This window comes from Protopterus annectens, chromosome 7.part0, assembly GCF_019279795.1.
Source record: "Protopterus annectens isolate FY-2018-M chromosome 7.part0, PAN1.0, whole genome shotgun sequence".
Classification (NCBI taxonomy): domain Eukaryota; kingdom Metazoa; phylum Chordata; order Ceratodontiformes; family Protopteridae; genus Protopterus; species Protopterus annectens.
In genome coordinates, this window is record NC_056739.1 from 1,190,085,075 (window position 1) to 1,190,100,886 (window position 15,812).

At 44.2% G+C, this 15,812-nt stretch overlaps 1 protein-coding gene across 1 annotated transcript in view; it reads right to left on the reverse strand.

Moving 5' to 3' along the window:
* Window positions 1-15,812, reverse strand: part of LOC122806148 (integrator complex subunit 6-like) — a 1,076,381-nt gene that overhangs the window by 1,038,239 nt on the left and 22,330 nt on the right. Inside the window, exon 3 of the mRNA XM_044076385.1 lies at window positions 11,675-11,807. Coding sequence (XP_043932320.1) covers window positions 11,675-11,807 — 133 coding nt within the window. The remainder of the gene's footprint in view (window positions 1-11,674; window positions 11,808-15,812) is intronic.

Sequence of the window (15,812 nt, forward strand, 5' to 3'; positions counted from 1 at the left end):
TGGACGAAAATAAACACTGGACATATTGTTTCGAATAGAAGAAGCCTTTTTGAGATTGGAATTGAACAATGTTGGCTCCAACTGAAAACCCTATCACTGCCAAACAGTCTGATTCTGAAGAGTCACCTCAGCACTAAACAGTATCTACAACTAATTAGCATAATTCCAAAAGAGGATCAGTGTCAAAACTCTCGACTATGAAGTGGCACCCAGAGAAAAAAATAATCCTCAGTGCCAAGCTGCTTAGTGATGATCTGGGGTAAAGACAGGCATCAATAGTTTATGCACCAATCTCAGAGACCAAGGTGACATGTGACCCAACAGTCAAGATCAAAGAATCAATGAGAAAGTAGACACAAAATGCAGCATGGAGTGAATGGCCATAAAAAGCAGTCCTGCATCTAACCCTTACAAAGCAGGATAAGACGTAGACACTGACCTAGTCGATCAACAGATATAAGACAATTGCCAATGAAGCAAGACCAGGCTAGTAAAAGGGTCTGAGCAGAAAAACTCTGTTCAACTTGGAATGAGGTCAACTTCCTCAGAATGATTAGGTTAATAAAAACAAGTGCATACCAATGTCAGCATCTGCATACTTCTCTAAGTTACCTAAAAAGCAAACCATGATGTGAAAAGATGTGATCACGACGGACAGAGACACCAGAACCAGGCAGGTGAGAGGGTTAAACAGTGAACTAGTGCCATTCAACTCAGAACCAAATGTGAGGACCACAAATCAACTAACATTCAGATAAACAGTAACTTTGACAGATTTTACAAAACTAAGGAGACAGCTCTTAAAAAGACTATGGTCATTGCTTGAATCTAGAACTTCTGGAACTGAGAGATCCTTGGACATAAAAGTGGTGTGTGAAAAATGCTATTACACTTGAAAAGCATTTTTTTTTGGCAGGGGGAAGTCCCCAGTGGGGGATGCAGCCACAGCACCCCCACTTCTGACATATGTTCAATTCAAAGACCAGTGTACCTAGAACACAGCAATTCTGGACTTGGCACACACTTGCCTGTTACTGCTCTTAAATTGTTGCACATCAGAAAATTGCATAGCTGGCCCTTGAAAAGGAAGTTATGTACTCACCATAACATTCCATCTGAGTAGGTAACTTCATTTGTCAGCAACCTGTGGGTATCGGATCCGAGCTGGCAGCTTTTTTAGCAAAAGATCCGAGCTCCAAGCCCCTCCCTCCTACCCATAATACCCTGCTACCTCCCTCTAGTCTTCAGACAGAGCTTGCCATAGTATCACAGAATACTACAATAACAAAAAGGGAAAAACCACCTGAACATCCTAACCTGATGTCATATGGGAAGTGAACACAATAATCCTTCAGGGACGAACTACAGGTCAGGGGGATGGAGGGAGGGGTTGGTTGCTGACAAATGAAGTTACCTACTCAGATGGAACGCTATGGTGAGTACATAACTTCTTTATCTGAAGTAGTTAACTTCATTTGATCAGCAACCTGTGGGACAGAGTCCCCAGCTACCAACAACTTGGGAGGTCCTCATGGAAGGATATTCCAGAGCACTGCAGAGCCAAAAGATGCCCTTCCTCTGGATATCAGATCCAATTTATAATGTGTAATGAAAGTATGAGAGGAAGCCCAAGTAGCTGCAGAAGAAATGTCATCCAAAGGGACCCTCGACCAGAAGGCAGCAGAAGTAGCCACAGAACAGGTAGAATGCGCCCGAACCGGCTCAGGTCGAACAGAGCTTCTGCATGCGAGAAGAATGCATTGGGAAATCCACCTAGCTAAGGTTAGCTTTGTCACTGGTTTACCCAAACAGGACTTCGCAAATGAGACAAAGCTGTTCCGATTTTCGAAAAACAGCCGTTCTGTGTAAATAAAATCACAACTGTCTATGTACATCCAGACAATGACGTCTATACTCTCCGTTGTTGTGATAATCAGGAAAGAAGACAGGCAGATTGATGGATTGGTTGATGTTGGCTTCGGAAGCCACTTTAGGCAGAAAGGAGGGATTAAGTCCTGAGGGAAACTCCGTCTTTATGAAAAATGATGTATGGAGGCTTACTGCAAAGAGCCTGAAGCTCCGATATCCTTCTAGCTGAGGTAATAGCAATCAGGAAGGCAGTTTTCCAAGATACATACTTTAAGTCGACCGAAGCTGCAGGCTCAAAAGGGGGACCAGTCAGAGCCTGGAGAACTAGGGTTAAATTCCATGGAGGAACTGCATCCTTAACAGGTGGTCTTAAAAGAAAGGTGCCTTTCAGGAAGGTCTTGCAGATCTTAGAAGAAAGCTGGGGGGCCAAAATTGTTTCCAATGTGAAAGTGGGAGATAGCCGCCAATTGAACTTTAACAGTTGAAGAACTAGTGCCCTGATGAAAAATGTGGGATAAAAAGTCGAGGACTGCTGGAATAGGAGCCGTAAAAGGATCCAAATCCCCATGCTCCGCCCAGATAGAAAAATGCTTCCATTTGCTCTTATAGACTTTCCTGGTAGAAGGCTTATGAGTGGCCACCAGGATAGCCTTAACTGAGGATGAGATACCGGGAGTCCTAGCCATTAATGGAACTGGATCAACCAAGCCGAGAGCTTGAGGTTGTCCAGGTCAGGGGTTTTCAATCCCAAGGGATGAGAAATCATATCCGGAATGGGATCTAAGATCCAGGGAGGATGCACTTGATGAGACCGTAGGCATGGGAACCAGGTTTGATGAGGCCAGAATGGGGCTATGAGGATAACTCTGCTCCCCAACCGACGAGCTTTCTGCAAGAATTTTGTCATCAACGGAAGAGGAGGATAAGCATAAAGAAGACCGGATGGCCAAGCATGAACCACAGCATCTCTGGGGGTTTCCCCTGATGGGGGAATTAGAGTGAAAAACTCGCAACACTTTGTGTTCGAAGGCAACGCGAACAGATCGCAGCAAGTTTGACCCCATCTAAGGAAGATCTGTTTCGCTACTAAAGGATTCAGAGACCACTCCTAAGGTGAGAGGATAGTTCAACTCAGCTTGTCCGCTAGAATGTTTGACCGACCTGGTATGTGCGTTGCTATGAGAAAGCAGTTGGTGCATAACGCCCATTCCCATACTCTCATGGCCTCTCGGCAAAGTGGGTAAGATCTGGTTCCCCCCATGCTTGTTGATGTACCAGACCACTGACATGTTGTCTGTTTGAATTGCAATAGTCCCTAGAGCAAGAAGGGCATGGAGAGCCTGCAACGCTAGAAGCACAGCCCTCATCTCCGGAACATTGATACACAAAAAGGTCTCTGTGCGAGTCCATGTGCCTTGGACGGTTCTGCCCATGCAATGACCCCCCCACCCAAGGCGAGACGCGTCCGTGGTCACTGTGATTTGGGGTGGGGACATGGAGAAGGGGCGCCCTTCCCGGAGGTCCCTGGAATGGAGCCACCAAAGTAGAGATTCCCTGCAAACCTTGCCAAGGGGAATACGGGAAGACAAAGGATGTCGTAGAATGGACCACTGGACCTGTAAGGTCCATTGAAAAATTCTCATTCAAACGTGCGAGCGGTGACAGGTCGATGGCCGCTGACATGGACCCCAAAGCCCTTAGGACTAATTCTGCTGGAGGGTTCGAGGACTGTAGAAGAGCCAAAATGTGGAGGTTTAGGTTGCGGAGTCTGTCCATCATCAGAAAGACTTCGGACTGAATTGTGTCTGTTCTGGCCCCTATGAAACCCAAGATCTGAGTAGGCTGAAGGGAGGATTTCTTGTGGCTGATCATGATCCCTAGATGGTGGGTGAGATGTAGGAAATAGTCCCTGGCTGAACATAGTAGATGCCTGGTGGGGGTGGCTAGGAGCCAGTCGTCCAGGTAAGGAAAAACCTGTATTCCCTGAAGTCTCAGGTGGGCCACTACAACTGCCATGACCTTGGTGAACACCCTGGGGGCTCTGGTGAGATCGAAGGGTAGGACCCTGAACTGATAATGGCTGGCTCCCAGCCGAAAGCGGTGAAACCTCCTGGATCGCCTGTCCATTAGAACATGGTAGTATATATCCTTGAGGTCTATGGAGCACATCCAGTCGTTCTCCTGTAATAGTGGGAGAATGGATTGAATGGTGACCATCCAGAACTTTTTTTTGGCGACTGACAGGTTCAGTGTGGACAGGTCGAGAATTGGCCGTAAATCCCCCGTCTTTTTTTGCACCAAAAAGAACCTGGAATAGAAGCCTGATCCGGATTGACCGGGGGGACGTGCTGGATGGCTCTTTTTCTTAGCAGCTCCTTTATTTCAAAGGCTGCTACCTCCCTGATTGGGTGGGAAATCAGGGAGGAGAACTTAGAAATGGAATTGAGTAACCTCTGGATATGATTCACAGCACCCAGCGATCTGTTGTAATGGGCTCCCAATGTGCTAGATGCTCCGAGAAGCGCCCCCCCGACTGCCTCCAGAGAGGAGCAGTTGGGCAACCCCTCAGGGTTGCTGCGCGGGTCGATCGGAAAATGGTTCCCTTGACCCTAAATTCTTTGGCACCCCCCCCTCTGCCTCTGGGCCAGCGTACACCCTGTCCTCCTCTGCCTCTGAAGGACGAGGGGTCCGGAGCGAAACGCGATTGTTGAGATTTCCAGAACCACATCTTCTTCTGTCCATTTTGGTTCTTGGAAAAAGACCACTGAGGAGCCGAAAAGCAGATCCCGACGGCAGACGTCTTCCCATTCTTCTCGCTCTGGAGTAGCGTATTGCGGACAGTTTTGCCGAAAAGCATAGAACCGTCAAAAGGGGCATTCGCGAAGGATGCCTTGAAGGGTTCTGCAAAGTCGCAGAGACATAGCCAGGCCTGTCGTCGCAAGACAATGCCTGCTCCGCTGGCTCTAGCCACTCCCTCCATGGCATGGGAGAGAAGCCACATAGAGGTGTTTGTGATAGACTTAAGAGTGGCCATTCGAGCTGAGAAGGCCCTCGACCGACATGGACTCTGGGGGTAACCCAGCATACTCTGATTAGGTCCCGCTGGAGCCGAATTACATGTGCCATATAGTTCAGTGACCTTACAGAGAAGGTTGCTGAAGTGAACATCCACTTTCCGAGGCGGTCCATTGTCCGAGACTCCTTGTCTGGAGGATGTACCAAGGAACTCTCCTGTGCCAGTTCCTTCTTGGTGGTAGCCACCACCATGGCATCTACTGGGGCACCCTTGCTCCAAACTGTCCTGTCTGCGGGAGGCTGAGGATCCTGTCCGGTCTCTTGGGTATTGGCTCCACAGTGTCTGGCTCCTTCCATGCCCTGGTAGTTATGAGGCTGACCAGGGGATCAGTGGGAGGGGACACCCAAGAGGTAGATGGGCCTGCGTCAAACGCCTCCAGAAACACAGACTCATCCGAGGAAGGCTTTTGGGCTGACCACCCTCCCTCTAATACGAAGCATTTCCATAATGTCTCCAAAGGAGACGTCCTCGGGGGGGTGACCTGGGGGAACCTTCCCCTTCCTCAAAGTCTGTGTCTTCTGTGAGGGACTTGGGTGAGTCCAAGTGCCTCCTCTTACACTTTCATTTGTGAGGGACCTCCTCGAGGGGGCTGTCCGAGGAGGGCTCACCAACAATGTCCTGTTCCTCTACAGGAACCATCTGGAACGTAGGCGCAGGCTGTCCCTGGGGTTGGATGATGGAAGACAGGCCCGTCTAAGAGGGAATGGCGGGTGGATCCTTAGCAAGAACCTGGGGCCGGCCTCGAATCCCTCGAAAGGACCCTCTCCACGACGTCGAATGCAGAGGGTGAGCTGCTTTTCCTAGGATCAGAAAGCAGTCCCCTCGGGGATCCGACGTGTGGATCGGCGCCGGAGATGACCCGATCGGATCTGAAAGAACAGTGCGCTCCAACCTCAATGGAGCCAAATGCACACTGACCCCTCCAGATCTGACACTCAGCTCACAGCCCTGAGAGCTCGGATCCGAAAAAGAACCCGACAGACACGAAGGTGCGGTTGGCGCTGAAGTAGGAATTACTGTCGGCGCCATCACCCCGGCTCAGAAGCTACCCGGATCAGACAGCTCCGAACCCAGATAGTGGGTCGGAGAAGGAGCAATGGGGGCGAAAAATGGGGTCGAGCTCCCCCCCCCAGAGGGGGGGGGGAGGCAAGAACACTCCCATCTGCAGCTGGGCCTGAAGAAATAGACGCATCATCCGGTCCATGTCCGCATCGGATAAACTTCTGGATGAGGCTGCCGAGGCTGGCCGGGAAGGCCGCCTAGACGACCTCGAAGGTGACCGGGTCTCCTCCTCCAGCTCCAGGGAAAACCGTGAAGAACCAAGCCGGGAGGGGGAAGACCCGGAGACCTTAAGGGGGAGGCGAGCTGCTTAGACGGTGGGGCCGAGGGAACTGAATCGGCCCACCTCTAGTGGCTACGATGCCTGTCCCTATCACGCTCCTTGTCTTTCTCGTCTCTTTCTGGAGTCCCTTTCCTCCTGAGCCGAAGAGGGAGTTTGAATCCCAGCCAGGGGAGCGGGAACGGTCGGTGGAGCAGTCGCAGCAGCGGCTGGCGCCACAGAGGGGGAGGAGGACGACGAAGCCGAATCAGGGGGCAAAAGGCCCGCAAGGATTAGCTTGGTTCTCCTATCCCTCAAAGCCCTGGGGTTGAAGGCTGCACAGGTAGTTCATCCGCTGGGGACAGCTTATGGCCACACTCGGAGCATTTAGAAAAAACTGCTTTTGGGCTTTCAGACATATTAGAAAAGAGCACGCCCACACGCACACACCTTCACACACAGACATAAGGGGGAGTGGAAAATAAAATATAGACTAAAGCTAAGGCGAAGAAAACTACAAAAAAATAGTTTAAGGGATGAAAGGTACCACACCCACCTAGTTTAAAGAGATTTTAAGGGAAAAAAAGTTTAAATAACTTTCCAACTCACAAACCCAACGCTAGGAGCTCATTCTCAGATGCTTCAAGAAGCCACGGCAAACGAGATCTGAGGACTAGAGGGAGGTAGCAGGGTATTGTGGGTAGGGGGAGGAGCTTGGAGCTCGGATTTTTTGCTAGGAAAGCTGCCGGCTCGGATCCGATACCCACAGGTTGCTGATAAAATGAAGTTAACTACTTCAGATAATAGGTTCATAGGTTGGTACTAGGCTATCGACCCTAGGGCCTATACAAGCCTAGCCATAACAATTTCCTGGATATTTCTTCCCACAATATTTACTTTCCTACAATAGAAACTCCACTGCAAGCTAAGCAAAGATGAACAGCAACATCTACAAATTTTACAAGCCTAAGGAAGAAGAAAGTCAGACACAAAAAGCACATTTGATGTGCTCTAAAAATTATCAGTAGGGTCCATTCCACAGTAGAAGAAGACTACATCTGTTATTTAGAGCCTAGAAGAGTTCTTACTTATTCAGGTAATTAAAATAAACACAAAAGAAATTCCCAAGACTGAAAAATACATTTCTGACACTTGCATACATCAAGTAAAAATATTAAAAATGTGTAGTTTTATCAGCTATGACAGTAATGCCTCCTAAAAATTCAAAAATTAGTATGAACATACAGATAGTAGTCCAAAAGAAAAAGTGGCAAGAGAATCGGGCAAAAGAACACAGAATTGCTAACCACAAAATCAAAAATTAAGATGTCACAAATAAAAGTGCTGCAAAATCATAGAATTCCACCAACACACATGCAAAAACAGCAATGAAACACCACCTAAAATAAACGGTTGCCTAGGGAAAGCCAGTAGATTTGACTTGTGGTGTTACATGGAAAAGATATCTGGAGAAGGGTCCTTCTGCACACAAAGCTATGGGAAGACTAGGACAAGTTAGGTGGCCCATGATGTTTTAACTGCTGACAAATCAGAGTCCTGCTGCACTCAAGTCCTAGTCACAGAGAAAGGAGGACCGGTCTGATCTCATGCTGTTTTAAAAAAAGACAGGTGCCGTTTCAAACAAATTGATGACTTGTCTGTGACAAGGCTGTCAGGCAACCATGGAAACCTCTACATTTGTCAGGTTATTACACAGGCAAAGACAGGATGATAAAGCTGAAAAGTAGTGGACAACTGGAATCTTAAACATATTTTGTGAGGGACAATATGCAAATATCCCAACAAGCATCCTCCATCTTCAAAGCAGCCATCTAGGTATGATCTATTAGAGATTGCAGTTTTGTTAAAATCAGCAATCAAAATTAATTTCCATCAAAATCTGGTGAGGTCTTCTACATCTAATTAAGGCCTTAATTCCTTGTTTCTAGCACTACAAAACAATGCAAAGAACCATGCTGCTTTAACATGCACTGACATTTCTGGCTCAGCAGAATGCTAAATCTAAAGGTGTATGCATTACATTGAATCTGGTAATGGTGTCTTGGAAAATTTGAGTACATGCTCTTCAGAAATTATTACAGAGCAACCATGTCTGAAATAGTCAATTAGTAACTTTTTGTTTATTTTGAAATAAAACAGGAACTTTCTGTGGGTGGGATGGCAATCTAAAAAAGTTCCAGTGCATATAATTTAAACCTTGTTTGAGAGACATGGAATGTCTGTGATAACTTGTTGAAGTTGCTCTTTATTCTACTTTGTGGAGCTTGATGTTTCTAGCAGAAAGCAGCTAGGAAGAAGAAGAGTAGGCAAGGGTTTTGCACGCATTTGAAAGCTGTTACAGTCTTTCCCATCAAGCAGCCTTTCTCAGAGGGTTTCTCCAAACACTGATTCAGTATTGAGGGGCACCACAGATTTCCGCCTTATTGCTAAACAGCCAAGTAGGAATTCTAATAGCCACAAGTATTGCTAATGAACTCAGACACTGCATCACAAGCAAACTTTCACTAATACAGTAACATTTTTTTTCAATAGAGGAAGTCATTTTAATCACATTTTCTTTAATATCCTGCCTATAAGGTATCTTGAAATCTCTCTAGTATTGACCCCTGATAAGCAGTCAAGCAATCAAAAGCTCTAAATGGCAGGCTTGATGTTATAAGCAAGAAATATTTTTTTTAGATTCTTTTGGGCTCCCACAGTTGATCATTGGCTTGTCCCAAGTCCTCCCCTAATTTACTGGGTATACCAAAATAGTGTTAGCATCCCTCAGGCTAAGCTTGACCCACATCTGGAGCTAGTGAGACTTCAGAGGATATTAGTTTAGCATTGTACTACTGCCAGGAGTGTCAAGCCTCTGCTGAGATCTTCCATGAGGTGTGCCAGGTTCATGCCCTCCCTCTGGGATAGGCATCCTCCCCTGACAGCAACTCAGACACCCTAGGTGCTAATTGAACCCAAGTCACCTTGGACATAGTCAGGGCTTTAGCCCTCTATGCCATGCCACTGATTAAAAAATACTTAAAAAATATCAGGTGATCTACAAGAGGATACTCAATTTGAAGCTGGCTGGGTTCACTCTTCCCATAAATGTCTGGAAATATTTACCAAGTACTATAGGGTAAAATTATCTAAAATCCCAAATTAAATAAAATCCAAAATATATAATAAACCAGGTAGAGTACAAAGTGTTCTAGTACAACTGTGTGCAACTACCATAACAGCATATCTTTGAGGAAAGGTCACTCTTAATAGTAAGTTACAACATCTGCACTAACCACCATTTACTCTGCTTCCACCAGAGCAGACTGATTAGCTGCATCCACAGCTAATGAAGGTCCATGATGGTCTTATGTCACTACTTCATGGAATTTCAGCTGAAGAATGACACACTGACTTCTGTATACAGTTAGTGCTGCTATGAGCCTTCTATTCTTCCCTTCTGGCCTTCAAAGGGAACTGTGAATGCAGTAAACCACCATTACCACAACAAATAAGCTACGACAACAGAATGTAAGTGACTGTCTAATAAAAACAATGTACAATCTTCTGGGGGGGGTGGCTATCTTTACTGTTAAAATGATTCCTCTTATATGATGTACTGCTATTACAAGTACATTACATACGACTGTACCATCTTCCTCTGGGGAGGGGTCACTACAGTACTAAAGCAAAACCTGTGCAGATCCTCAGACAGTATTAACATAATTACTATGAGGTAGACAAGTTACAGAATCACCTTCTAGCACAGCTATGCCAACACCTGTCCTACCTCTGGACTATTCTTCCAGCTTGTACTGGTTATATGACAACAAAGGTATCTTTGCTCAGATTCTCTTCTAAAATATGCTGCTGATGCTGCCCAGCAGTATGTCTTATTAACTCTTGCAATTTTTTTTATATTTATCACAGCAAAAGGCAATATAGTGGGAATTGTCACAGAGTCAGTATAAAAGTTGATCAGTTTTAATAAAATTATTAGCTGTTCTACCAAAACATTGTATGTGTAGCTCCAGTAAAAGCAGGTGATTAGTCTGGATAAAAACAAAGTAGTAGTGGAGTCACTGTAAATACAAATTTTGACTATGTCTTTAATGATACCCTTTCATTACAACGCATCAAAATAAGGTTTACACAAAACTGACTCTGAAAATCTATCACATCTAACAGCAACTAGAAAAGTATTTTTAACTTAACTCATTTGCTGGTTGAAAAGGAGGAAAAATCTAACTTAGCTTCTCTAACCTAAAGTTCAAGTCCCAAACAGAAAAGCTATGCTTCAGTGGTCTTAAATGAAGCTTTCTTGAAGGCTTTGATGGCTGCATTCTGTGGAAAATTTAAACAATCACACACTGCTGACAAGACATCTGATGCACTGTTAAACCAAATTGGAACCAAATAGCTTATTCAAGTAATCTAACAGCCTTGGTACTGGATAAAGGCAAAGGATACATGCTTTGTAACAATCCTGGAAGTGTCTCCCTCATTTGTGAGAATTAAACTTCCTTATTTTAGGCTTCTCAGCTTACTTTAAAATACTCAAAGTTCTTGAAAAAAAAAACTGCTGCAACATAATTATTTAAATAAAATATGCAAAAGTTCTTCACGATGGTCTACAAGAATAGATCACAGCTGACAGACATGTATGCGGACTTCAGAAAGGGGATTACAGCAACTGGGCTAGTTGAAGGCCGGGGGGGGGGGTGGATTGATAAGAGGTCCAACATGCGACAATTTTCACAGCTATGGGAAACTAAAGCAATTCAATGACTAAACCACTGGTATAACTAGAAGATGAAATTAGTAAAAGCAACAGTAAGTAAATAAACTTAACACTGACAAGATTGATGAAAATAATGCAGTTCAAAAAGTTTTGCACTGGTGTGGGCAATCCCTGTTTGCCAAAAGTGTCCAGTCAACAGTGAGGACAAGACAAAAAAAGCCTCCACAGTACAACCACCTATTCTGCAGAGCTTTTTAAAGTATTGTGTAATGCACACACTGCTCAATTTATTGTGGTATTGTATTTTTTAAATGGAAAATTCCATCATGTGTCAAATGCATTCAAAAGTCATCAGCTGTCAAAAACAGCAGTTAGATGAGAGAAGAGTAAGAAAAAGTGTGACATGGCAGGTGATAACATTTTCCATAAACAGATGCCAAGCAATCAATATCACAAGTGCAAAATTACTGACAGAATTAAGTTATTAGTGAAAAGCAACATAATGCCTGAAATAACTATGGCCTATTGAGTCCAGCATTAACATGGACTATATGCCACTTATTAAGAAACAACAAATTTTCCATCAATTAAAGCTAAATTAGTGGAGAGAGTGACTTTCTAGTAGTTTTGTGGCTTCTAACTGGCTCTCCCTACACAATATTTCACATACCTAGGAGAGGAAGTAACACAGGATAGTTGTATGGCATCACAAAGAGATTCACACAAGTTAAAGTGGTGCTTGCTTTAAGGTATCCAAACGGATGACCAAGGTCACTGTACTTCCCACTATTGGACACAAACACCTAGAAAGGAGGAAGAAGTAGTGAATAAACAAGTGAAAGCAATACAACTAGTAACACAACCAGTTATTTCCAAAATTCTGTTAAAAATACCACCCCGCAATTCAGATTACAGGGGAAAAATCCAAAGTACAAGTAAATCCTGGTCTTACTTTCCAGATAATTCTGGCTTAAACGTCTATAAAATAATATTTATTCTCAGTAAATAAAAACAGTTTTGTGCTGGTTTTGTTATTATTGACCATATCATTACGAACAAATAAGGAAATACAACACAGGTTCAGGGAATCTCTACCAGTAGTGGTTCACAAAATATATTTACAGGTCTACAAGGCAAACAGTCTGTTTGCAATGTGAATCTGGAAGTGCCCCTAGGTTTCACAATGTACGATCATTTACTTGAAGACTTAAGGGACTATTGTCCAACTGTAGCCGCTTGTTCAAGATAAATTAGGGAGGGAGGGACTTCTAGTAACCAAAACATGGAAGTGACAGAAATTAAGAAACCTAGTTCAAAGATCTCACCCTCCCCAATCCTTTTAACTGTACAATTAAGTACCCCTTATGTATATTTTGCACAATACACAGAAGGTATTTGATGATGCATTCCTTCACACTTGTACAACAAAGATGACATCTACACTATTCTAAGACTGAGCATGCAAGCTGATTCAGGCTGTATACAATACACTCAAAAGCCTATGCATTAGTTCCTAAGAGTGATATCAGAACTCACTACATTCAAAGATCTTCATTTGGGCTCCAATGGTAGGTTGCACATTTGTGAGACCTGCCTCACTTCAACAGCAACAATCTGATAATTTTCAGTGACCACTTCCAAACAGTTCACATATCCTCATTCCACCCCTTAACCTTTACTGGCATCCTGCACTCGGAGGCATACTTATGGCTAAAAACCCAAGGATCTTCTTTCAATGAACTAGGAGGCCTTCCTTTAAGAAAACTGCAAAGAATGAGAAGGATCCAGACTTCAAAGCCTTTTTTTTTCTCATAGCTGCTCCCATGGATGAGGAAATGCCACCCCTTCCATACAGAAGTTTTATTACGGGTAAGAAAGTGTTACAGGTTACAATTAACATGGATGGTAGCACTTTGAAAAGAAAAAGTGAGACATTTCTTAATGAAACAGCAGATTTAGCAGGACAAACCACACCCTCAACCAATGCAAAAGACTTATTTTCACATTATTACACGAATAGAACTTCTGTTGTACAATTCAGGTAGTAATATTGCTGTCATATTAACAAGTTTCATATGTAGTATCCAAGCTATACACAACTTTTAGAAAAAAAAATACAAAACTACTTCCCTTCAAAACACCAGAGCACGGCATCTTGCAATTTTTATGACACAAGTGCGCAAACTGGGGACCCTCCTGTGAATACAGGGAGAGGCAGTAACCAACTCGTAGTTGTTGCTCCAAGAGGAAATAAGAAAATGCTTAAACAAAAGATGCAGCCATCCATGCATTGGGATGCAAAGGGGTTCATGAGGGTGGCCTAATGGTTAAGGTGTTTGCCTTACAAACACAAGGTACAGGGTTTGAATCTCACAGGGGGATAATTGGCTAGGCTTAAAATGGCTCGCAAGAGCAGTTAGCCTAGTACTAATCTATGAACCTATGAACCTATGTGCCCAATACCAAATAAGAAAACAAAATGTATGTTTTATCATAATGATAGACCTTTCATAAGTGTGAAGGACTTGGGACTGCAGGCAAAAGGACCACCTGGCATGTGGAACTTGAACTCCTTCAGATGTTTTTGCCATTGCCATTTCAAGACCCACTTCTGCATTCCATTCTCCAGTTGAGTTGTCACATACAGATGACATAACACATAAGCCAGGTAACTAAGGGGTACAGTCAAGCTCAAAAACACTCAAGAATTTTTCAAAGACAAATTATTTCCCACTAAGTGATGGTATAAGACGTTTGGAATGTACAAGACATTTCAAAGCCCCCTTGGACGCAGATAACACGGACTCCTATACAGAGGTGCACACCAATGCCCTGTATAACCACTTAAGCAGTTGTACAGAATCAACTGTACCTGACCAGATTAAAATCAAGCTTTGCCAAAAAAAAAAAAAAAAGGCCAGGTTGACTCAAACAACTTAAAACATGAACTCATAGACCCACTTAGATCCCTGTTTAACCACAACCTGTGAACTGGCTATGCTCTGGCAGAATGGATGACAGCAACAGTAATCCCTCTGCACAAAGGGGGTCCATCAACTGATCATGGAAATTATAGGCCCATAAGCTTGACTAACCTCATCTGCAGGGCCATGGAAATAATTATGGACCTTATTAACAAGGACATGGGTAACCTCCAAACTTTGGACCCAGCCCAGTTCGGATTCGTTAAAGTTAGATCATGCCTGTTGAACATGATTGACTTTCTCAAGAAAGTCACCAAGGTCCTGGACAAGGGAAAGACGGTGCATACCATCTATCTTGCCCTAGCCAAGGCACTTAACACAATCCCCCACTCAGGTATTAGAGAAGCTCTTCAGCTAACTGGCTCGCCAACAGGACACACGGTCAAAGTGGGTGACTTCACTTCTAGCATAAGACGTACCCACAGAATTCTGTGCTGGGCCCCTTACTGTTCGGAATTTAGTTCTCAGAAGTCTAGGCAAACTTGGATGGCCTGTGGCTGACCATGTTCACGGACGACTGTAAATTGGGAGCAATCAAGTCCCCCAACAATGTTAATTATACCACAGACAGAGTTAATACAGACAAATGACTGGTGACAAAGCCTCAGACTGAAGCTAAATATAAAAAATGTATTATTCCCTTTGGGAAAGCTGACATCCCTGTTAACTATATTACAGACAGCACCCCCAGTGGTACGTGATCTGGGTACTCGGGTTGATAACCTGAACTTTGACTGCCACATATCCACAGCAGTAAGGAAAGCCTTCTATGTGGCATATCTTATAAGTAAAGGCATCGCATCTAGAGCCAGGGGATGTTATAATTCCATTATACTAGGCCCTCATCAGACCAATAATTGAATACAATGCTCCCTTTTTGCATGTACCTCATCGGACAACTGGAAAAACTGGGGAGATCACAGAGGTTTCTCATCAAGAAATTACACTGTACAAAAAACAAGTCTTGCGCAGAAAGACTGAAAGCCCTGTCACTGTATTCAGTCTCCTACAGGTTGCTAATGGGTGACCTGTGCCTGGCTTACAGGACAGTCTGTGACCCGGCACTGATGGAAATGTTACACGTGTAAATCGAACTGGACAAGGGTCACTCGCTCCAGGGATCTTAACCTAGCTTCTAACATGAACAGGTCAATCTGGAGAGATAGATACATCTTCCATAGACCGTCACTTCTCTGGAATACTCTTCCAATTCACATTCCTTACCCTCTTCAAATGCAACCAAGATGAATAGATGGGTTACCACAAATTCACTCCTGGGGTAGCACCCATGTCCCTCCTGGATAGAGGAAGTTATTTACCACAGACCCTTACCTCTGCGAACTTCACTCACCTAACCACAGACATTAAGGGCAGCTAGGGACAAATACGTGTAGGCTTCCAAGGGCTCTAGGGCCATTAGTCTAGTAAACCTCTATGAACTTTTGAGAGGACAACTGCAGACTTGGTCACTGGCAACAGCAGACAGGTATGGGCTCTGAAAGGAGGTACGAACCTGACATCTTAAGGTGATAAATGGAAGGAGAGAAAGGAGTGACAGTGGAATAAGCCACTTGAATATGTCCCTAGGACTTCGAAAAGGGGTGGCTGGGCGAGACGTGTTAACAGAGGACGTCGCACTTGTTAAACACACACATTATGCAAGACAACTTTCATAACTTTTAAAACAGTAGACATCCACTGCAACATTGAGGGTTAAATTCATATCCCTCTGTTGGCGGTCTCACATGAAATGCCCCTGATCACAGTGACTCTGAAAACCATATCAGAGAAGCTATGTATATCTTATAATGTTTGGCAAAGATG